Source organism: Mustela erminea, chromosome 6, assembly GCF_009829155.1.
Source record: "Mustela erminea isolate mMusErm1 chromosome 6, mMusErm1.Pri, whole genome shotgun sequence".
Taxonomy (NCBI): Eukaryota; Metazoa; Chordata; class Mammalia; order Carnivora; family Mustelidae; genus Mustela; species Mustela erminea.
Window position 1 is genome coordinate 73,311,926 of NC_045619.1, and position 22,405 is coordinate 73,334,330.

A 22,405-nucleotide genomic window follows, 5' to 3' on the forward strand; every position below is an offset into this window, starting at 1 on the left:
ATTTGTTATTTTTCTTAGTGGGGAAGTAAACTCAGGAAAAAAAAATCTCTGAATAATTATGTGATTAGTTTTTCCTTCCAAATGTTTATGTGCTTACGTTTTACTTTTGTTGGGGAAAAAGATCGCTGAGCTTTTCTTTCTGCTGTAGCATGAGTATCAAATCTGAATAAAGAGATTCCTGACAGCCTGCTATCTCTGTATCAAACTCCATGCAAATCTTGGTTTTCTTTGACATCTATTGCTTTATCACGGGTTGAGAAAGCTTTGAAAATATTCAAGTTTCTAATTCAGGCAGATCTGCCATATTGAAAGCAGTGCAGCTGCAATCTGTACTCAAAATAAAACCCATAGATACAGATAAAGAAGGAAATGAGCATTTTCTTTATAAACATTATTATTCTTTTGCACGCTACAAGCCTGCTCTATAACAAACTTGTCACATTCCTCCAAAGATTACAGTGTTATGCTATAGAAGAAGCTATTGTAACACATCTAAGGAGCAGTGAACATTACCCGAGACTTTACTGCTCATTCTTCTGACGCCCGTGGCAGCCTCCACAGGAACTCTGTCTTTGGGGTTTAAGATGTCCTCTACTAAGAGTGTCTATATGTATTCCATTGTAGAGATGAACCATCAGTTACTATATCTAGTTTCCTCTGCCATAGCTTACCTCCATTCTGCTCAGGGAAGACCAGTATTCCATATCTAAATTCCAGGAAAATTTGTTACTGTTCTGCGTAAGTTCACCATTTAATTTCACTGAGATTTTCACTGAGATTTGTTTGGGTTCTAGATGTGATGAATACGTCACACAGTTGGATGAGATGCAGAGACAGTTAGCAGCCGCAGAAGATGAGAAGAAGACTCTAAACACTTTGTTACGAATGGCTATCCAGCAAAAACTCGCCCTGACCCAGCGGCTGGAGGACTTAGAGTTTGACCATGAGCAGTCCCGACGCAGCAAAGGCAAACTTGGAAAGAGCAAGATCGGCAGCCCTAAAGTAAGTGGGGAGGCATCAGTCACCGTGCCCACCATAGACACTTACCTCCTGCATAGTCAGGGCCCACAGACACCCAACATTCGGGTCAGCAGTGGCACTCAGAGGAAAAGGTATGCATGCAGCGATCTTCATAGTATGGTGCAGAGGCCAGATTTTTAGTTAACTGCAAAAATTAATGTGCTCTTATTGTGGAGGATGGAGGAAGGGAAGGAGGAGAAAAACTGGGAGTGGGTGTATCAACGGGCCTTGCTAATGTTGGTTTTTCCAAATCAAAACCTTTTGATAATTGTGTTGATTTATTCCTTTCTGTCCTTCCATACCCCACCTCTTGATTAACCATAATATAATTTTCGAGTATCTGTCAACATTTTCCTGTTCCTTGTATGCATAATTATGCCTCTCCCTTACCTCCAACCTAAAAATTGCTAGATAAAAGGTGGATATTAAGAATGGAGCTACGTTTTACATGTTTTACGTGACATTTAAAAGTTACTGTACCTCTGGTAATGGTGCTATTTACCAGCTTCTCTTTAATGGGGCAAGAATATGAATCCGTTCTCTTAGAGAAATTTTTGTCTGTATTACCACTGACTAAAAGGAGACGTCTCTCCTGACTTAAAATGGAATGGAATATGTATAGTCTTTTTCTTAAAACCAGGTTTTTGTGCCTTTTCATTTGGTATGTGAATGTTGCTCAAGAACTCATTTGCAAGGTTTTTAGTGGCTTAATTTTGTGACCTTTTTACAGAGTCCTGGATGTTGAATTACTTACCCTGTATTATCAGTTAATGGTAAAATTTTTATTTTAGGAACTTTCAGTAAAGAATCAAAGAATATCAATATTTTCTATTTGCGATTCAAACTGACTAACTATAATAAATTTCTTTTCCAGTATCCAATACAGTTTCCAAACAGGGTTGTATCCTGTTATGGAAACTAAGCACTTAGCAAAAAATCTTGATTTACATGTTAAAAAAAATTAAATGCCAGTATAAATAATGTTGTCACTGGTGAGGCTTTGAAAGGTAATTAAAGTAAAACTTTTTTGTTTCCTATATGTATTTTCTTGGATCTCCTGCAAGACAATTTTCACCTTCCCTTTGTGATCAGAGCCGTCCCAGGACTTCAGGGGCTACCTACCTACAGAATTTATTAAGAGTTCCCCCTGATCCCACCTCCACAGAATCATTTCTTCTGAAGGGCCCCCCTTCCATGAATGAATTCATCCAAGGGCACCGGCTCAGCAAGGAAAAAAGGTTAACCGTGGCTCCACCAGGTAAACATTTTTTCCTTGGGTGCATGTGATGCAGATGGTTAGCTGGATAGACAACTCTCCCCTTCCTCCCAGCCACTCGTACGCACCCATCGGAGTCCGACTTTAATGACGGGTGAATTCCTACAGCTAACGTAAAAACACCTTTACAGTTAGCATCCTGTTTCCTCCTCTACTCAGCTAGACAAGCATTCCTTTTAACAGCCAACGATGGAAAATGAGAGTTGGAAGGAATGGGACATGTCAAGGGAACCTAGCATCAGGTGTAATGCAGAGCACAGCCCTGGGTCCTATTTGCAATTCGGTAGCTCATAGGGATTCCATCCTGATCAAATTTTGCCATTTTGTTCTGATAATTTTTAAGGTAATTTCAGTAAAGGGAACCATCTTTATAAAGCCTTTAGGGCTCTTCTCCTTTTGTAGTCACTCAGAATGTCTCCTCTGTCACCATAGAGAAAATAGAAGTAAAATCCTCTTCAGATTTTGCTCCTCAGGAACATTTACACCTTAGTATAACATTCTTATAGTTTCCAAGCCCTTATTGATTTGTGCTTACCAATATGCTCACATTTTATGTTTAGCTTCACTGTTTTGCATTTTTCTTTCTCTTTTTCAAAAATTTTTCCTATGAAGAGCTTGTTGAAAATGTAACTGAGTACGGATACCCAGACCACTGCCCTGTTTTGTCTTCTTGACCCTACTGTATAGCCTTTGAGTTTGCCACCAAATTTTGTTTTTTAATTCACTTTGATTTTATCACCTTACCTCATTTACTTCAATTTTTACCTTAATTCCTTTTTGGAAACCTCAGCCTTTGGATCTCTAATACTTTCCATATCTGATTTGTAAATCAGTCTACTGATTGGACTTAAAAGGTGTGGTGTGGAAATTTGCAGCACATACTCTACATTCTAAGAATGTTTGAGTGAATAAGTAGTGATAATGAGTTCAGAGAGCTAACAGCCAAAATGTACACAAAGAAAGAAAGAAAGAAAGAAAGAAAGAAAGAAAGAAAGAAAGAAAGAAAAGAAAAGAAAAGAAAAGAAAGGAGAGAAAAGAAAAAAAAGCAAGAACGCTGCTGGACGTTCTTACTTTCATAACTCATTTCCTTTTATTTCAGACCCCTTTGGAAGGTACTTTGGAGTATCTATAAATCACCAAAGTAGTTATAATTCATCAGGACACTTGAATAAAACCCACCAGTTGTTTTAGTGTTCCAACTGACTTTAGTAGCACTACCTACTCGAACTTAGAAAAGAAATCTTGTGGTCAATAAATAACCCTATGGTATTTTAATTTAAAAGTGACATATCAGTAAGATTAAAAATTAATAAATAATAACTATTTTCATTTTGTATATGATCACTCGATCCTTATTTACATTAATATGTATTTATGTCATTGTCATTACATTGTCAAAACCATTAACATTATATTGTAAACTTTTCTGTATTTACTGCCTAGTCTATTTTTATTTTTAAAGGTTGTTGTATCATAAATTTTATTTCAGATGTTTTCACTTTAATCAGTACTTCTTCTCTTGTTAACCGCTGGATAGTTTTTCATTATTTGTTATTTTATGCAGTGCTGCTGGAAATAGCCTCATGCAGTCAACTTCTCATTGGTTCAGTTTTTCTTGAGCAGCATCATTGGGTTAAAATTACAAACATCTGTGTTTTTTGCTCCATTTTGACATTCCTGTCAAAAAGAATATATCCGTATACCAACAGTCTCACAAAACATTTTTCCTGTTTTCATACATTCTGAATCTTTCTAAGACTTCTTGCACACCATGCACAACTTGCAACTCTTAAGGCTTCCTACCATATGTGAATGAAAGCACCATTATGTTGTCTTACATTCTTAGTTTTGAATAACTAGAAAAGCCATTGGCCTTAGAAATTATCATTATATATAAGATTAGATATATAAAGAACATGGCATTCAGAATCATCACGAGGCCAGAAAATCATTTTAATGACAATGTAGCATACTAACAAATTTTACATTTTTAACCATTTATTTGAAGTTACAATAATGACAGGGGGAGGAAGTAAAGCTGTTATTATAGCCTAAGGAGTTTTTAGTTATATACTGTGGGTCCAACCGGATTTGTTCTTAATAAATTTTTAATCAACTGAGCAACAGCTTCTAAAAAGTTTTGGTTAAATCAGTTGCTATAGGAAGTGACTAATTAGCTACATCAAAAACTTGTAGCTTCTAAAAGTATTTGTATTATTAAACAGTGTATATTATTTTTTGTAGACTGAACTCCATAGGATAAGACATATTAAATATTATTTATGGTGCTTTTACTGTATAAAATCTGTTCAATAAGCTGAGAAGGGGATATGCCAAATAGATGCAGTCCTATGTTCTCTGTAAGAAATATTTTAAACCCATGAGAAGTAACAGATTTTTAAATAAATAAATAGATTTTTATTCATGAATTTAATATAAGTTACTGATAATTATAGAATCTGTTAGCTAGTAACAATATCCATTCATCATTTTTTAAAAGGATAATTCCCTGTTAATTTATTAGAATGTTTTTGGGTAAGTTTTCTGAAAGGTATTTTTAATATATCTTTGTAGGTGGTTATTATTACTCTAATTGGGTTTTCTATTGAGAACCATTGAAGTAATTAAATTAATTGAATCATTGCAGTAGAAATACAAAGAGTTTAAATTTTTTGAATGCTTTCTTGAGGAATTATGACAGATTTAAATTTCACTTAAAAATTTAAGCACGGGGCATCTGGGTGGCTCAGTGGGTTTAGCCTCTGCCTTCAGCTCAGGTCATGATCCCAGCTGGGGTCCTGGGATCAAGCCCCACATCGGCTCTCTGCTCAGCGGGGAGCCTGCTTCCCCCCTCTCTCTCTCTGCCTGCCTCTCTGCCTACTTGTGATCTCTCTCCCTCTGTCAAATAAATAAATAAAATCTTTTAAAAAAATTTTAAGCACAAAGCATAAAATATTATCTACCATGTATAAGGGATATTTTCAAATAGATTGTTTTTCTATGAGATGGTCAGCAGAAAACCCCATCTTCTTCAAGCCACAATTTCTCAATTTCTGAAGAATCAACTCTGGGATGGGGCATTGATTTTCAAAATTAAAAGGTTGTTTTGTACTAATTGATTTGCAACATTAATACAACCTTGTGGAGGAAAATTCTGGCTTTTGCCTTTGACTCTGGCTGTTTCTGCTGCTTCACCCCCCCCCCCAAATTCCAGAATTTCTGTTTATTGACTTTCTTGTTGCTGACTTAGTCCTTATCTTAGCATACAAACTCCAGTGTTCTCCCCCATATTGCTCCCAGCCTTGATGAATCTGAGTCAAAAAGGACCCTGCTGTCACCAGTGAGGCAGTCAGGCAGCAGGTGGTACATCTTCACAAAATCACTTTGTTTCATAGTATTTATCATACAAGTAGCTGTGGAATATTACTTATATAATAATAATAATAAAATCTTACCAATTCATCAATAATTAAACTCAACCTACCAGAATATGTGAAAGAGGATCCATGTAATTTATAGGCAAGAGATGTTATTTCTATAGTAAAGACTTGATTATGTGATCTGCACAGTTAAATGAAGTTCCCAAACCCAACTGCACTGAGAGTATGTGTGTCTGTGTGGAGGCTTCCCAACTCCAACAAGCAATTCTCAGACACCAGCAGGGTGTGCTGCAATTCAACTGAGTTCTGACACTGTCTACAGCGAAATAACATTAGATTTCGCCTGTTAGGGCTCAGTTCCACAAGACTGCCCCTCCCCCTTTTCAGACACCAGTTGAAAGCCCAAGTTATTACTGTGCTTCTGACCAACTGGCTATGGATTAGAGGTTCCGGTGACAACGCCCCCCACCCCTTGCCCCCCGCTTGAGAGACCAGTCACAAGTTTATGTTGTTACCTGTATTTCTAACCAACTGACTGTAAATCAGAGTTCCCGTGATCCCCTCCTCAACTTCAGTCAGTTTGCTAGAGCAGCTCACAGAAATCAGAGAAACATGTTACCTACCAGATTACTAATTTATTATAAAAGGATATAACTCAGAGATAGCCAGGTGGAAGAGATGTGTAAGGCAAGGTATAATGAAGGAACTTGGAGTTCCATGTTCTCTCCCAGAGCACACCACTCTCCCCGGATCTCCAGGCATTCACCAATTCAGTCCTTTTGGGGTTTTGTGGAGGTATCATTACATAGGCATTATTGATTAAATCATTGGCCGTTGGTGATTGATTCAACCTCCAGCCTCTCTCCCCTTCGCAGAGGTTAGGTGGTAGGACTAAATGTTCCAGCCCTCTAGTCACATGGATTGTTTTCTTGATTCTCCTGGCAATCAGCCCCCATTCTTAGGTGGAATGTCACTTTATTAAAATAACTGGGGACACCTTTGTCACTCTCAACACTTAGGAAATTCCAAGGGTTTTGAGGGCTATGAGCCAGGAAATGTGAATGAAAACCAAACAAATCTTTCTTCTAAATCACAATATTGCAACAGGATAAACAAGAAATCTCAAACTTAAAAAGCAAGTTTGAACTCTTCTTGAAGTTACAGCCTAAGCAATTTGCTCTTCACACTCTTTTTTCCATGTAGGAGTTTTTTCCCTTTTAGATGTTTTGCTTTCCCCCATCATTTCAATTCCCACTGCCCCTCCCTACTACTCCCTTTCCTTCTCTTTCTCTGACACCGTTACTGAACTAGTGTGAGAGAATGGTATTGTTTTGAAATCTGAAAATTTTGTATGATATTTTAAATTTTGTCAATGTTTAAAGTAGCTCACAGAAATGTGTTAACCTTAGATATGTAATCACCCTTTTAAATGTGTAGTCAACAGACACAAGCATGTTCATGAGTGAAAATTGCCTTTACATTTCACTATATTCAAACAACATTTGTCTGTTTTTTATATTGTAGTTGATGTTCTTAAATGTGTACCAAACCCACATTTCTTTCTTTAACTCATTTGCTCATTCACTCATTCATCAAATTTTAACAGAATGTATTGAGCTACCACTATGTGTCAGGCACTTTTTTTGGCTTTTAATATAATATGTTATTTAAGTGAAACGTCATCCCTGTGCTTCCAATAAGTACTGGTGTTAATAGATGTTCCCAAAATAAAAGAGGAGTTGGGGTGGTTAAGAGCATTCGCCCAAAAGAACAGTGAGCTCTGGTAGTGAAAGTTGACTAAACCTTAATGGTGGACAGTAGGAATGCAGGTGTGGGTAATGTGAAGAGCCTTCTGGGAAAGGGCAGCTTTTGCAAAGGCCACGAGCTTCGGGACTAGAAATTGAAGGGGGACTTGGGAGTGTTGGGAAGTGACACTGGAAAGACAGACAAACAGACAGCCGGGTTCATAGGTTGGACTTTACTTCATGGGCATAGTTGACTCTTTAAAGAATAAGTCCAGGTTTTCATTATATTAAATTGCCCTGACAACAAGGTGGAGAATGGATTAGATGTGGCTAACACCTACGATAAAGAAATAGGTATGAAGACTCATGAAATGTGCAGATGAGAGATGGTGGAGACTCAAAATCAAAACGGGGAGGAGTGTGAATGTGGACATGTGTCTGAATGGAGAGAAGTCCAACCATACCTGAGAGCCAGTGTGTCCTGTGCACACACCACCTCCTCTAACTGCCTGTCTGCTTCATCCTCCCACATTTTGTATGTAGAAGGAGCTCAGTGAATGCTATTTGAACTGACTTCCTGAACTAACAGATAGCCTCAGTGGTGGTTTTTTCCCCCGCCTAAGGTATATTTTTTTCTCTAGAGGCTTCTTCTCCATTTTTGTGAGCTCCCCTTCCCCAAATCACTATGCTTTTTTCTGCCCCTGCAGGATTCAGCCCTTGAAATAGCCATCTTTTAGGCCTATATTTTCTCTTAACATAGCTTCTGTAGAGTTCTTCTCTGCAGAGGAAGGCTTGGGCATTTTCTGATGCTAGAGCATGTTGCCTTTAGTTTGTTATCTGACAGAAGTTAAATCGAAAATATTAATTCAGAAAATCACCAACCACATGCTGAAATATACATGTTTCTGTCTAGCCCCAATGTAATATACAATTAGAAGTGGGTTCGAATGTCCAAATTTTAGTGTATCGTGTATGCTGCAGGAGTATTTTTCTTTTTCTGGGGGTACTCATGATTCATTTTATAGTGGAAATGTGCAATACCTTCATATTTCTATTCAGTATTTTTTTCAAGGAACAGTTCTATTTTTCTAGGAAATCGTTTATTATAGGATGATCTTGAGTTGGAATGTACAATATTAAGAATGACATGAGATGAGAGGTCTTAATTAGATTCCATCTGTCTCTGTGATGACAGATACCCAAGTGAAAAATACCCAGAAACCTGAAAAATGTATTTCATTTTTCCCCAATAGTTCCAGATTTGCTTTGTATAGATAAATACCTGATATTCTCTAACTTAGCTGAATGTTTTTATTTTCATCCAGATAACTAGTTTCATATAAAGATATTTTAGAATTTTAAGATTTCTTCCCCTGTTATTTTCTCTTACAAAGTCTTTAACCTATATGTATCATATATACCAATTTTACTACTGTGTACATAAGTTATAAAGACTTTTCTGATCTCTTATATTCACCAGGTAGAATTACCTACCTCCTCCTCTTTGCCTAACTACAGATGGAGTGTCTTAAATCACATTCCCCTATGAATCTGTAAGCTTTTGAGCAGGAACCTTGCTCCTTGATCTTTTAATCTTCAGGTCCTGCACTGTACCTGGCACATAGTAGGCCCTCAGTTGGGTGGATAATTAGTAATTAGCCCAAATTTTCTACAGTATCTCAAAAGATATGGCTTTACTGTGGTTTACCACCTATACATGTAGATTTTCTAATAGTTATTTCAGATGTGATTTAATGTAGGTGATATAATAAATTCTCCATAAGAATTGAATTTGGGAACTTCCCAAGTCAGTTATTCACTTCTCTTATCATTCAGTTTAGGCAGTGTGTATGTCTGTGTGTATGTGTGTAATATTATATATATATATTATATATACAATACATATGTATATACATATGTATATGTGTATATATAATATATTACTGAAGTTTCTTTAGTTGGTTGTTTTTATATATGGGTGCCTAAAAATCAAGACAATTATAAGAAAATATCCATGTAATATGCAGTAAAAGGTTACATATAAATATGGCTTTCCTCATTTTTTACTTTTTTTTTATGTTTTAAAAATAGTTTTAAAGTATTTTCAATAGATAATGATGGTTCAAAGTTCAAAGGGTATAAAGATTGTAAAATAGAAAGTAGCTCTCTCCCAGCCTACTGCTTGTGTCCTTCCAGGAACATTCTCTATATGTATAGGTGAATATATAAAAATGTGTACATATATAATCACAACTGCTGATTATATATGTATTAAAATTGGTACAACCAGAAACATTGTTCTGCATGCTATTATTTTCACTTAATATATCTTGGCTTTCTTTATATCAGCTTCATCTTTCTGTTTATTTTTAACTGGATGTTATAGAGGACAAGGAAGATACTTGAACCCTTTATGAAAGCTTGAAACGTTTTCAAGTGTAGAATAGAAATATTTCTTGCCAAACAATAAAATGGCCACCAAAAGAATGTTTCACTTTCTAGACCAGAGCTATTCAATAGAAAGATAATGTGAACCAGATATGTAATTTAAATCTAGTAGCCATATGAGAAAAAGTAGAAAGAAACACATGAACTTAATTTTAGTAATATTTTACTTAATACAATGTACCCATAATATTATCATTGCAATATGCAATCAATAGAAGCAACTATTGAGATATTTTATGTTCTGTTCTTCTTAGTCTTTGAAATTCAGCATACATTTTGCACTTAGAATGCATCTCAATTTGAACTAGCGATATTTCAAGGGCTCAATAGCCAGGTGTGGCTAGTAGCTACTCTATTGGACAGTATAGTTCTAGGCCTTCTTACTCACCGGTGGCTTTACTAGATATAATTTCTGCACAGAAACCTGAAATTTTACACACATCTAATTTTAAATAAGAGTTAAGATGGCACATATTTAGGTTTTCTTTGGAAATGAAATACTGGGCCATATGTTTTTGGTTGCAGTTTGGAGATTTGGTGGCAATGCTCTTTAAGTAGGTACATAGTAAATGTTTGTATACTCTTCTTTATACATCTTTCTTATTTGTTACTAGGTCTCTTTGTCAGTATTATAATTAATTCCTATTGTTTAGGTACACCCTAAGAAACCATGTGTCTTAAATATTCTTGAAATAATAACAACTTAATTTTTTAAAAATCAGTGTAGTCAAGCTTATAAAAAGTCCGTTTTTATTTATTTTAAGTAAGGAGTACTTTGAAAATATTTATAATGCATCCTGGCCATTTTAAATGGCAAAATTTAATGACACCATAAGGGGACGAAAAACACAAAGGGGACACCATAAGGGGACCAAAAACCACCACTTTCCAGGTGGGTCTCATGTATTTCCTTTTGTCCAGGATAACAGAGATGATAAAGATAATACTAAGTAAATAATTTCATGGTACAAACTGATTCCACTCAGTTAATAATGCAGTGATTAAGGAACATCTGATGACTACAGCTCTGTCAGCATTTTTACTTATTTTTTATTTTTGTTTTTGATTCCTACTCCTTCCTTTGTCGGGTTTACTAACCAGAACTTAAATTTTCTTAAAAGATTCCATATTCAAACCCTGAGCATTGTAAGTCAAATAAGTGATGATGGAAGGATTACTGAAGGGATCCAACGTTGCAGCCGGAATGTCTATATTATATTAGATAATATTTTTCAATCCATGTTGACGATTTTAGTGTAACTATGTAGTTTGAAAGTCTTTTGAGTTTTATTAATATTAATCCCATGGAAATTGAAATTTTCTTATTAAATTCTTCAAGGAAAAAACTAAAATCTTCCCCTAATATATCCATTAAGTGAAAAAAAATACAGGATTTGTGTGTGTGTGTATATATATATGTATTACCTATTCAGGGCAACAGTGGTCAGGGCATACTTGTGTCCTCCAGAGTCCAAACATATGGTGTGTAGAGACAGAGGCCTCCAGAAGGTGGCTGAGTCTGGAGTGGCCCCAGCGGGGGGCAGGGCGGGGGTGCACGGCACAGATGAGCTGAGACATACAGAAGACTCAGGACATTCCAGCCAATAACCGCCTTCCTCTCCTGATTCTGCCCAAATGACACTTTCTGGCTCACTACAAATATCAATAGGGAAATAGAAAACATGAAAGAGACACACCTCTAGGATTGGTTTTAGACCAATAGCTCTGCTTCAGACTCACTGAAGTGATCAGTCTCTGTCCCCTAATGACAAACTAGTCCAAATACCAAAATAAGAAATCGCTCATGTTCTCTCCCTGCTTTCTACCTATGTATGCTCCCCAGAGGACATCAAGTCAGAGAACAGCCTTTATTCTGCCCACGTGCTGTTAATTACAATACCTATAGCACCTAACCCTTAGGATCTTTGGTGTCCTTCGTGGGTGTCCAGTGCTACAACTGTCTACCATTGGCATCACTTTGCCTTCATATCCCAAAGCCCCTTATGCAAAAAAGAGTTTCAGGTCTCAGTTCTGGTAGGTAGCTGGTACCTCTCCCTTACTGTATTCCGGGAGAAGGTGACCACCAGCATCTTCTCTGCTATGCTCACACTATTTAATCCAGTCTGCTGGCTTTAGTCTGTTGTATTCTACTGTTTGCCTTCACAATAACTACCTAACAACCTTTAAACCTTTATTTAAAAAATAGCAACAAACCCTTTGGTCATAAGCATTTCCCAGAAGTTATATCAAAACTTCAGCTTTCAAAGAGACATTTTCTATTTACAAAGAACACTAAGAAAAACGTGGTAAGAAAAGGCCACATTGGTACCCAGCAAAGTCAATCTTGAGGTTAACAATTGTAAACTCTCCTTGACATTTATAACAATATATGGACAGTTACAATGAAAAGATACTGATGGAGCTTCTCCCAACTCTGAAGCTCTCTGATTCCAATAATATAAATTATTCCCTTCTTGACTGGTACTGGACTTACTGTCCACAACCCATGTTTCCGAATAGACTTGTAAGGAAAAATATTAAAGTATCTCAGCACCAGTAGTATCGTTTGCATCAAGAAAAAGGAAGATTTGGATTATCTTAACAGAAAAAGCTTTTTTTTTTTTTTTTGGACATTTTAAAGTGTCTGTGTGTTAGCACTGACTGTACAAGGCAGAAAGGAACAGTGTTCCAGAGTTCATGCCAAGTTCTTGCAGTATTCTCACACTTGGATTTCCTTCTCACAACTGATGGGATTCAATTTCTAAAAGCATACCTAGATTGGTGTACATGATACGGAGGCCACCAATTTAATTGAAGAATGTTTCTCTGGTGCCGAACAACATGGCAGCTGACCAGACCCTTCTGAGGCCTTAACAAACAGTTGGGGAATGGGCCTTTCTATGTGCTAGCCCTGGCTTCAGTGGCTCTCCTGACCTCTGAACAAGTTTGTCAAGGGCGGAAGGAGCAGCCTGAGTTCTGCTGTGAGTGTGGCACCCACGATGGGTGGTTGTAATGCTCATGGAAAGGCTACCCTTGCTGCTTGTTCCTTGGTTTTAAGTGATGTAGTGAAATGTAGTGCTTGCACCTGTGCTACTTAATGTGACTTAGTCTTTAAACATGTGCAACTAATCAAGCAGAAAAGATTCATAGTGCACTGTATTCATGGCATAACAACGGAATATCTGGCCACCCTGGTTTTCCTTTTGCGCAACTTGTGTCCCTTCCTCTACACACTCGTCTCTTTAGTCATCTATTGATGCTTGTTTGGTTTCTTAGGCTGTTTCACCAGTGTATTGTGCCTGAAATTATGAGAGGAAAAAGGAAAAACCACAACCCAAAACAGCTGCTTTATTCCTTTCTATTGTTTACTTTTTAAAAAAGTAAAGTCATAAAGATGTCATATTACTCTTAATTTTACTGTCTACTGTCACCTGTCAGCCAAAAATGAACAGTAATTGGTATGTTTCCCTCATCACAAATCTAAAGTTTTTAGGAACTGTACATGTAAAAGCCAATTTTGTTTCAGTTTTGCTCATTACTGGACTCTGGGGATTCTTTCTTTCTTTCTTTCTTTCTTTCTTTCTTTCTTTCTTTCTTGTGTATGTGTGTGTGTGTGTGTGTGTGTGTGTGTACGTTTGTATAGGTTATGTCACTTCTGTGTGGCCAGACCATAAATCAGGTCTTCTAAGGGGCTGCTTTTCAAGCTGGCCTCTCATGTAACCTAATTAGTGCCTGAAGGTTCTCCAGAAATGGACTAGATTAGATTGTTACTCTTAAAAGAGTTAAAAGAAACAACTCTAATATTTGCATTGATAGATTTATATGAAAGTATGTGTGTTTATTTTGCAGGACACTGATTTAGAGCAGTACTGTTATCTTAGCTAAACCTACTTCTAGTGGATGTAAAATCATTGCTTTTTTTAGTTGATGGGGAAAAACTTTCCTCATATTAAGGACTTTTTGCTGCTCTGATGCTGTTCATCTGGATTGTTTTTTGCTCTAAGCTGAGCCTTGCCTCCCAATTCTGCATTGCACATAAGAGTATGTCTTACAATAAACAGAATCAATCTGTGATCAGTTTAAGATCATGTGATCTGAAATATGAAGTTTAGAGTAGAGGAGGGGGTACACTCAAGGCTCTGGCACAGACATCCCAATGAGGATGCTGCGAAGTGCACCTTGTGTACCTATGTCTGGCCGTCCAGGCAATCCCAGCTTCACCTCTATTCGTATGTCCTTAAAAAAACAAGTGTAGGATAGTCACTTACTCTGAGTAGGTATTTAAGGAATAGCCATTATGTAATAACAATAGGATCAGTTAAATATAAATTTTTTTCTCTTTTTATGCTCTACTTGACATCAAAAGCAAAAAGAGGTAAGTTGGCTACAAACCTGTAGGTGAACCTTATTTTCTTTAATAGAATTATTCCTGAGTAGCTTTGCTTCAGATAAGTTTCTATAAATCACATACTTTCACATTAGGAAGCTTGCCTTTGTAAATCCTTATTCTTTTCTTTGAAAAATGAATAAGCGCCTTCTGTAAACTTGGATTTTAAAAATATTTAATATTTACATATATTGCTTTTCCTTTAACTGAGTTATACTTATGGTTTAATTTGCTTGTGAGGACATAGTACATTTTATAATACTTGGTTTAGTTTGGGGGTTTCTGGAATGCTTCCCCCCCAAAATATGGATTACATAAGTATTTCTTCTTCTCTAAGAGAAGTAAAAAAAAAAAAAAAAAAAAAAAAAGCCAAGAAACCACTGACATTGCTGAAAACCTATAATTTTCAGATCCATCACTTTACAGAAGAGGATGCCCTGAACCTCTCAGAATATTTTCTAGTGTTGTTTTTTTTTTAATGATGAAAAAATATTAAATAAGAAAATCAAACACATTTCACTGAGTGGTGTCTCATATATTTTCTTTGGGGGATATATATTTTTTACAGTCGATCCTTTTAGTGGGTTTTTGGTTGTAGTTTGTTTAACTTAACTTCTGTTTTGTGTCTTTCTGATGATGAATTAATTCTGACATTTCCAAGGTATAGCTGGTCTTCATCTGTTGCGTGCTATTATTGACTTTGCTGAATGAGAACAGACCATCCTACCACCTTGAGTTACCTCTGTGCCAGCTGACACTGTTCTTGAGAAGGTCATTTCGAAAAGGTGTTTAATTGGTGTAAGAATCTGGCAGCAAAATGTACTTTTACCTCTTGGTGCCACTGTCTTTTATCACCCTCCCCTTCCCCCAAAATTTATCTTCTGTCTTCCTATGGTAGGCAGTTGATTACACACATGCTCATGGTTTCATTGTATCTTGTTTGGGAACAGAAAGTTGACTATACTGCAGGGCATTTGTATATTTCTCTTGCAAGCTTTGAAATAAAAAATAGATTGTGAATATTGCTTTTTTTATCAGCTAGTCAGATGATAGCCATCAGGACAGCAAATGGAAAGCTGGGTGAAAGTTTTTGTCTAATCTATAATGACGGAAAGGTCTAAAAATGCTCCCTCCTCTTCTTCACAAGTCATACTCTGATTCTACATCACTGAAGACCACTTTAATGCTTGTCACCAAAATGTGATAAACTATATGCAGTTGTCATACACATGAAGGCAGAGCCAGATGTTTTTTAAGATTTGTTATCAGGTTGTATTTTTACATTGTCTGTTGAATTTTTTTTTCTATGTATTTCAACAATTCTGTCTTTACTGTTCTTTGGAAACTTTTGATGAATAATGATTGTTTCTGACTGTCAAGGGTATAAACCTATAATGGAATTTGCTGTGTTAAACACTGATGGAAAGTTAAGGCAGAAGTGTTTGGTGACATGAATTAGTAGATTACACTCCTGAGTAGTTGGAAATAAGGTTATTGTCTTATCTGTGGATACTTTCAGAGAAACTAATGTATTAACAGGATATGTCATATGTTTGGCAAAAAGGGATGAGATAGCCAACTCTATGTGTTTGATTATAAAATGCTAAAAGTTGTTCACAGCTCTCCATTTTTATTAGTGTCAATGTACCATTAAGTTCATCATTAGATTTTTCCTGATTACTGTTTATATTTATGTCAATGTTTTTATCTCATGCTCTCCTTATTATTTTTCTTTATAAAATGTTTCTACTTTAAATATTTCTTATTTTTTTCCTAAATTCTCTACTATGTATGTATGATTTTTGTTTGTTTGTTTGTTTTTTTCAGTTTATGTGTATAGACATCCATAGGAGTACTTCAGTGTTCAAACTGTTACTATTAGGAGAATGTATTTTGATGCTTCTTACCATTAACTTTTCTGTTAATTCACTAACACACTATTAATCATTTTGTAGATTTAGTGAGGAATAATTCAGTATTAATGTTATTTGGGCACAGTTTAAATAATGGCAATTAAAATTATTTTAAATAATTATTATAAATTATTATAAAGAAGAATAATTAATCTCCCCCAAATTATTAAGTTAACTTTAAAACTTTTATCAGAAAGGTGTTGTGTTAGAAATGCCTAATTTTAAATTCTCCCTTCTTCAAATGGATCCGACAGACAATTGCAGACAATGCATTAATAAAGTACTATTAGAGAAGCAAATCCAAGGATGCTTTAGGGAAGGTGAAATCAATATATTAGTAATACATGCTAATGCACACATCCCCAAGCAAACTATGGTGGGAAAACAAAGAATTATAAGGTAGGGTCCACCCTGCTCTGAACCACATAGAGTGATGGAGGAGATGAGATACACTGCAAGGACAGCAGTGGTCAGAGCTGTACGCAGAAATGCTGGAAAAGATGCTGTAAGTGCTAAAGCAGTTTAGGAGAAGCAGACACTTCCTCCTGGGTGGTTGGGAACAAAGATGAAACTTGTTAGTTCTGAATAGAACAAGAGAAGAGCATTTCGGATGAATGAATGAAAGACGCAAAAAGAAGAAGAAGAAGAAAGATCATTGTCAAAATGATTTCACCCTATGGTCTATCTTGACTTTATAAATTTCATTGTTGTCAATGGCATTTACTTCATTTCTTGAGGCTGAAAACCTCAAGGTCACCTTGACTCCTCCCCTTGGTCCCTCATGTGTAATTAATGACCTCTAACTGTCAGCAGACCCTGGGCTACATGCTTTCACAGGCATTCTCTCACCTGGTCTGCAAAGTGGTATTTAACGTCCTCACTTAACAGAAAAACTGAGACTCAGAACCATTAAGTCCCCTTTTTTGGTTTCCTTCAGTTATTGTTTGGTAGAGCAGGGGTCTCAACACCAAAGTGTCTCTGATGGACACTAAATCTCATGCTGAAATGGAGGAAAGTTGAGGAACACAGGGGAGAGAGAATGGGAATGAAGAGGAGGATGAGGAGACCACAGAGAATTGCTACGTCGTTGGCAGATGGAAGAAAATCGCTGTGGTACACCCATTGTCCAAGAGGCTCAAGAACTGTTGTGTAAAGCCCTCACTTAAGACCTGGGTGTATGCGTAAGTATGTCAGTAGCTAATGATGGGGAGCACCTTTGTGTTATTATCCAGAATTCCTGAGTTTGGGAGACTTTTCTTTAATAATTATGCAATTTCCTATCTCTACTTCGGAGCATAGTGCCTAGAAATGTGTATTTTCTTCTTTTTATTTATTTATTTATTTATTGAGAGAGAGAGATTTACCAAGAGAGAGCCCAAGTGGGGAGAGAAGGGGGAGGCAGACTTCCCACTGAGCGGGGAGCCCAACGTGGGGCTCCCAACTCAGGATCCTGAGATTATGACCTGAGCCGAAGGCAGTCACTTAATGTATTGAGCCACCCAGGTGTCCCTAGAATTGTGTATTTTCTATCAATGACTCAAATATCATATTCTATCATCAGTTTAGTCTTCCCCAATAAGACAAATTTATTTGTCCCAACTGTTAGAATGCTTAGAGTTTAAAAAATATGAGAGAACTTTGGCTATTCTCAGTTTACCTAGACTAGAGTGAACGGTAAGAGAAGGTGTGACAATTGCTTCCACTTTGGAGCAAGTACGAGGGCTCCATATTAGTTTGCAAGGACTGCCAGGGCAAAAGACCACAAACTGAGGGGCTTGAACAATCTACATGTATTTATTCATGGTTCTGGAAGCTAGAAGTCCAAGATCAAGGTTAGGCAGGTTTGGTTTCTCCTGAGGCCTCTCCCCATGGTGGGTAGATGGCCACCCTCTCCCTGAGTCCCCACATGGCCTGTGTGAGGCCATCTCTGGTGTCTTTTGTTCTAAATCTCCCAGTCCTATCTGCTCAGAGGCTAGCAATCAGGCCGGATAAGGCCCACCTAACACAGCATCATTTTTACTTAATTACCTCTTTAAAGATCCCATCGTCAAATGTAGTTGCATTCTGAGGTAGTAGTAGAGTTTGCAACATATGAATTTGGGGTGACAAAATTTAATCCATTATGGGCTCCATGGGGCATTCCACTGGGCTCATGTTCTCATCTGCCGCTCGCTCCAGAGCCCCTGAGAAAATCACTTAACCTTTCCGATCCTCAGTGTCCTGACCTCTCAAAGGAGGATTATGGCAGCCGAACTCCGTTGTTTTGTGAGTGCCAGAAAGCTTTTGTTCACTATAAAAAAAAAATCATACAGAAGGTGACCAAGCACACTCCTGAACCTCCCTAGGCCTCAGTTTGTCATTTCTAAAATAAAAATAAAAACCATCTCTTTAAGTTTATTTAGGGATTAAAGAGCTGTTGCATGTAAAGTGTTTAGCCTAATGTCTGCATAGATACAGCACTTAATAAGTACTCTACGTTGCCATTATTTCTCATCCTTTCCTCTTCTGCCTTCCTGCTGCCTGCTCTCCCTTTTCTGTCATTGCCAATATCCCAATTAGTGAGTAGTCTGGAAGAGATGACCAGGTGTGCAGAAAGGAGAAAGAGAGATATCCTTCTATCTCTCTTAAGGACACAAAAGATGTCTCTATGCTTTGATCATTAACTAGGTAGTTATTTTTGGACAATTCATAACTATTTCTGTCGACCTTCTGTTTAATAACTTTCATCATGAAACATTCTTGCTTTTCTACTATTAATCATCTGTTCTCATTGAAAGGTCCTTAATGAATATTGAACATTTACTCTAACTAGGTAGGATATTTATTCGGTTCAAAGTGATATCTATTTGGAAATAACAGCAATGTCATTGTTTTACAGCAGCAGTTGTTTAAGTGGTTAAATTTAATTACTGAGCCTATCTTTCTTTAACAGTCTTGGAAACAGTACAAGTTAACAGAGATACTAACTGTCTCACCATGAGCCATGTTTGCTGTTTGTATCGTGAATTTTTATTTTTCTCAACAATTTTTTAAGTATATGAGTTGCCATTTTTAAATGAGAAGAGGAAAAAAAGGAAAATACACATGGCTTTCCTCCTTGTCGAAGGAAAGATGCTAAAAAATCATGGCTTTGTGAAAGGTGGAGGAAAAGGCACCCAGGGAGAAACAGGATATGCAAGTGAGAAGGTAAATTCCTATGTGGGTCAGAGGAAGAAATGTGGAAATAGAGTTTTTATACAATGGAAAAGAAAGATGTTTCTCTAACCTACGGACCAACAACCTTGAGGCTGATCCTAGGCAAATTTCTGGAAGTGAATGGGTTCGTACACTCCATGTAGAATAGGGATTACTAACAGCCAGCATGAGTTCATCAAGAAAGACTTACGCTAGTCTCATTTTCATTCTTTATCTCATAAGATCAGGGAAAGTGGTAACATAATATACCTGAATTTTGGCAAACAACTAACCAGGTATTTTATAAAATATCTTTTAGACAAAGGAAATTCTAGGTGGTGATATAATTTTGGGGGTCCATAACTGATTGAGTGAAGGCCCAAATTCATAGATGGATATTTATGAAATATGGCCTCTACTTAGCCTGACCCCATTATTAGTTACTACTCTTCGATAAAGATGAAGATATTAAGGTCATGATTACCACATTTTCTGATTTAAGGGAGAAATGAGGGAGAGGAAGTTGATATGCTAAATTATAGAATAGGATCTAAAAGATGCATCAGGGAGGAAAAGGTGAGACCTACTAGAGATAAACATCAAGTAAAAAGTATGTGGGGGTGCCTGGCTGGCTCAGTCAGAGGAGAATGTGACTCTTGATCTCAGGGTCATGAGTCCAAGCCCCACATTTGGTGTAGAGATTATTTAAATAAATAAAACTTTAAAAAAAGAAAGTGTGTAAAATATTGCATTGGGATTCCAGACACCCCCACATACAGGGTAGAGGAAGCATGACTTGATAGCACCATCTGTAGCCAAAGTAAGCTCATATGAAACAGGTCAGCTGCCAAAAACAATTGCCATGCAGGCTTCTGCTCTTTTAATAGAGTGAGGGTATCTCAAATGAGGCAAGCCTGCCACTTCACTCCACCAATCACATCTAATCACACATGATTTCCTTTCAGAATACCTCATTTTTCGAAGACTGTTGCACACCCTGGAACATAGTCAAAGAGCGAGGAGGAGAGTGAGCGAAGTTGAAAATGTGTCCTGTGAGGAAGAACTTACCCTATTTGGCCCGGAAGAAAACTCAAGGGACAGAGAGAGTTTTCATAAAAAGTGTGCAGCACCTGGGGAGTTTGTGGTCATGAGGGAGTATGGGTGCTCATGAAGCAGTAGGGATGCATTAGTTCTCCGTTCTGGAAAACCAGGGGCTGTAGTGCTGGCCATTCTGTAGGAGAATGCTTGCCACAAAGAGCTGCTGTTCCACTTCCCACAGAGCATCTTGGAACCAGGGAAGCTGTCCATGCAGCCGCACGATTGCTGGGTATGGTCTCTACGGATCAGCTTTCACCCATAGGGTCCTCACCCACCTCTCAGCACTGCCAGCGGAGCCCCGTGTGGAACCCAAACACAGAGGGGCTCCCTGCCTCCTTCCACATGGGGCTCTCCCTTCCTCCCCGAACCAGTGGGCTCATGGGACTTTCTAAGACATTGACTTTTAGAAAATTGGTTAATTCTCTAAATTACCCTAGGGAGCTTAAAAGTAGTAGACGCCTGAGGCAAGAACCCTATGACCAGAATTTCTCTCCTCATTCGTTAACTTACAGACGTGGAATAATATCTCCATTCTTGCACCCTTTACCTTGCTTTGTGTTTTTGAAGTAATGGGGTACATTCAAATTACTCTCTCAACTGTCTGAAGTTCTTACTTAGGTTTCTTTGACTATGACCCTCACATTTTCTAGAGGTAGTTGGTGTCAATTTGAGTGCCGGCCAGAGTAAAGAGTAGAAAATAGGCCTCAGCATCAGAAAAGTCTGATTTTAAATCCTTGTTCTGCTACTTCCTAGCAGTGTGACTGTGGGTGAGTTAATGTATATGGTGATCGTGTATTATTAATATAATCAGCAGATGTTTGGGGAGCCCCTCCTATGACACCAGCTCTGTATTTGCTTCTGGGCCCTGAAAGGTGTTCAAGGAATAAAATGCCTCAGGGTATGTGAGATCTTGATATAGTCCCATAGATCAGAAATATTTATTTGCTTGTGGTAGGAATAGTGAAAATAATGCCCCTAGAGTGTTGCTAGGACTTAAAAAAGAGGTAACTCATATTAAGTTCCTAAGAGAAATTATATCATGTTGATTCAGCACATAATTTCCTTCCTTCTTTCTCCTTCATTTTTTTTTAACCCTCCTTTCTAGTTAGCTTTTGTTTATGGAGGAATATCATCCATGGGTATTCTTCCTACGTCTGTCACTACAGACCTATAGATGCTTTAAGCTGTCATATGCCTTATTCATCTGCCCTTGAGGCACTAAAAATCTCTTGAGTATGCTCTGACATTTCTCAGTCCTGTAACCTTATGAATGTACAGTGGGATCTGATTCAGTTCTGAGCATTTCAAAAGACTTTTTTATGATGAAATATTTTATTGCTATTAGTAGAGACTATAAACCATTTATAGTTGCTAAGAAGTTCTCTGGCTACATTTTTTTCTTAAGGCATTAGCATGGATGTTACAACCTCCAGGAAGCATTTCCTGACCACTTAGATTTAGTTAAGTTTTTCTGCTCTGAGGCCCCTACATTTCCCTATCATGGAAAGCAATGTAGGGATATGTCTGTAAATTCAATCTAGCCTTTGGATCATGCAATCCTGGATTTAAATCCAGATCCATCTCTTAGTGGGCTTTGGCTAGCTACTTAACCCAAGTCCCCCTTTCCTCATACATCAACTGCGACTCATAAAACAGGGTTATAGGAGAGCATGCAGGTTAAGTGCCTCCACAGTGCCTGGCACACAGTGGGCAATAAATAAGTGCTCGGTGCTGTCATCATCCTCACCATCATCATCGCCACCATCATCATCATCGTGACACTTTATTATAACTGCTCGTTGAATATGATTGTCTCACCCAAATGGCCAGGGACCATATCTTCTCTGTTTTCCCTTTGTCTCTAGTACCTAACAGTTTTGAACACATACTAGGAGTTTAGTAACTTGATTGTTGAATGGTTGTGTTCTGGTGGCCCGCAGGACAACAGTGGCTGCTGGCGTTCT

The 22,405-nt window shown here is 37.4% G+C and overlaps 1 protein-coding gene across 11 annotated transcripts in view; it reads left to right on the forward strand.

Annotated features, from left to right (window-relative positions):
* Positions 1-22,405, forward strand: part of BICD1 (BICD cargo adaptor 1) — a 221,608-nt gene that overhangs the window by 184,556 nt on the left and 14,647 nt on the right. For 3 of the 11 annotated variants that reach the window (XM_032349943.1, XM_032349946.1, XM_032349948.1), the window contains exon 7: positions 795-1,002. In XM_032349943.1, the coding sequence (XP_032205834.1) occupies positions 795-1,002 (208 nt within the window). Of the gene's footprint in view, positions 1-794; positions 1,113-2,084; positions 2,279-5,301; positions 10,393-14,235; positions 14,245-22,405 lie in introns of those variants that run through there. The other 8 variants (XM_032349941.1, XM_032349942.1, XM_032349937.1 and 5 more) reach the window with 7 other exon arrangements.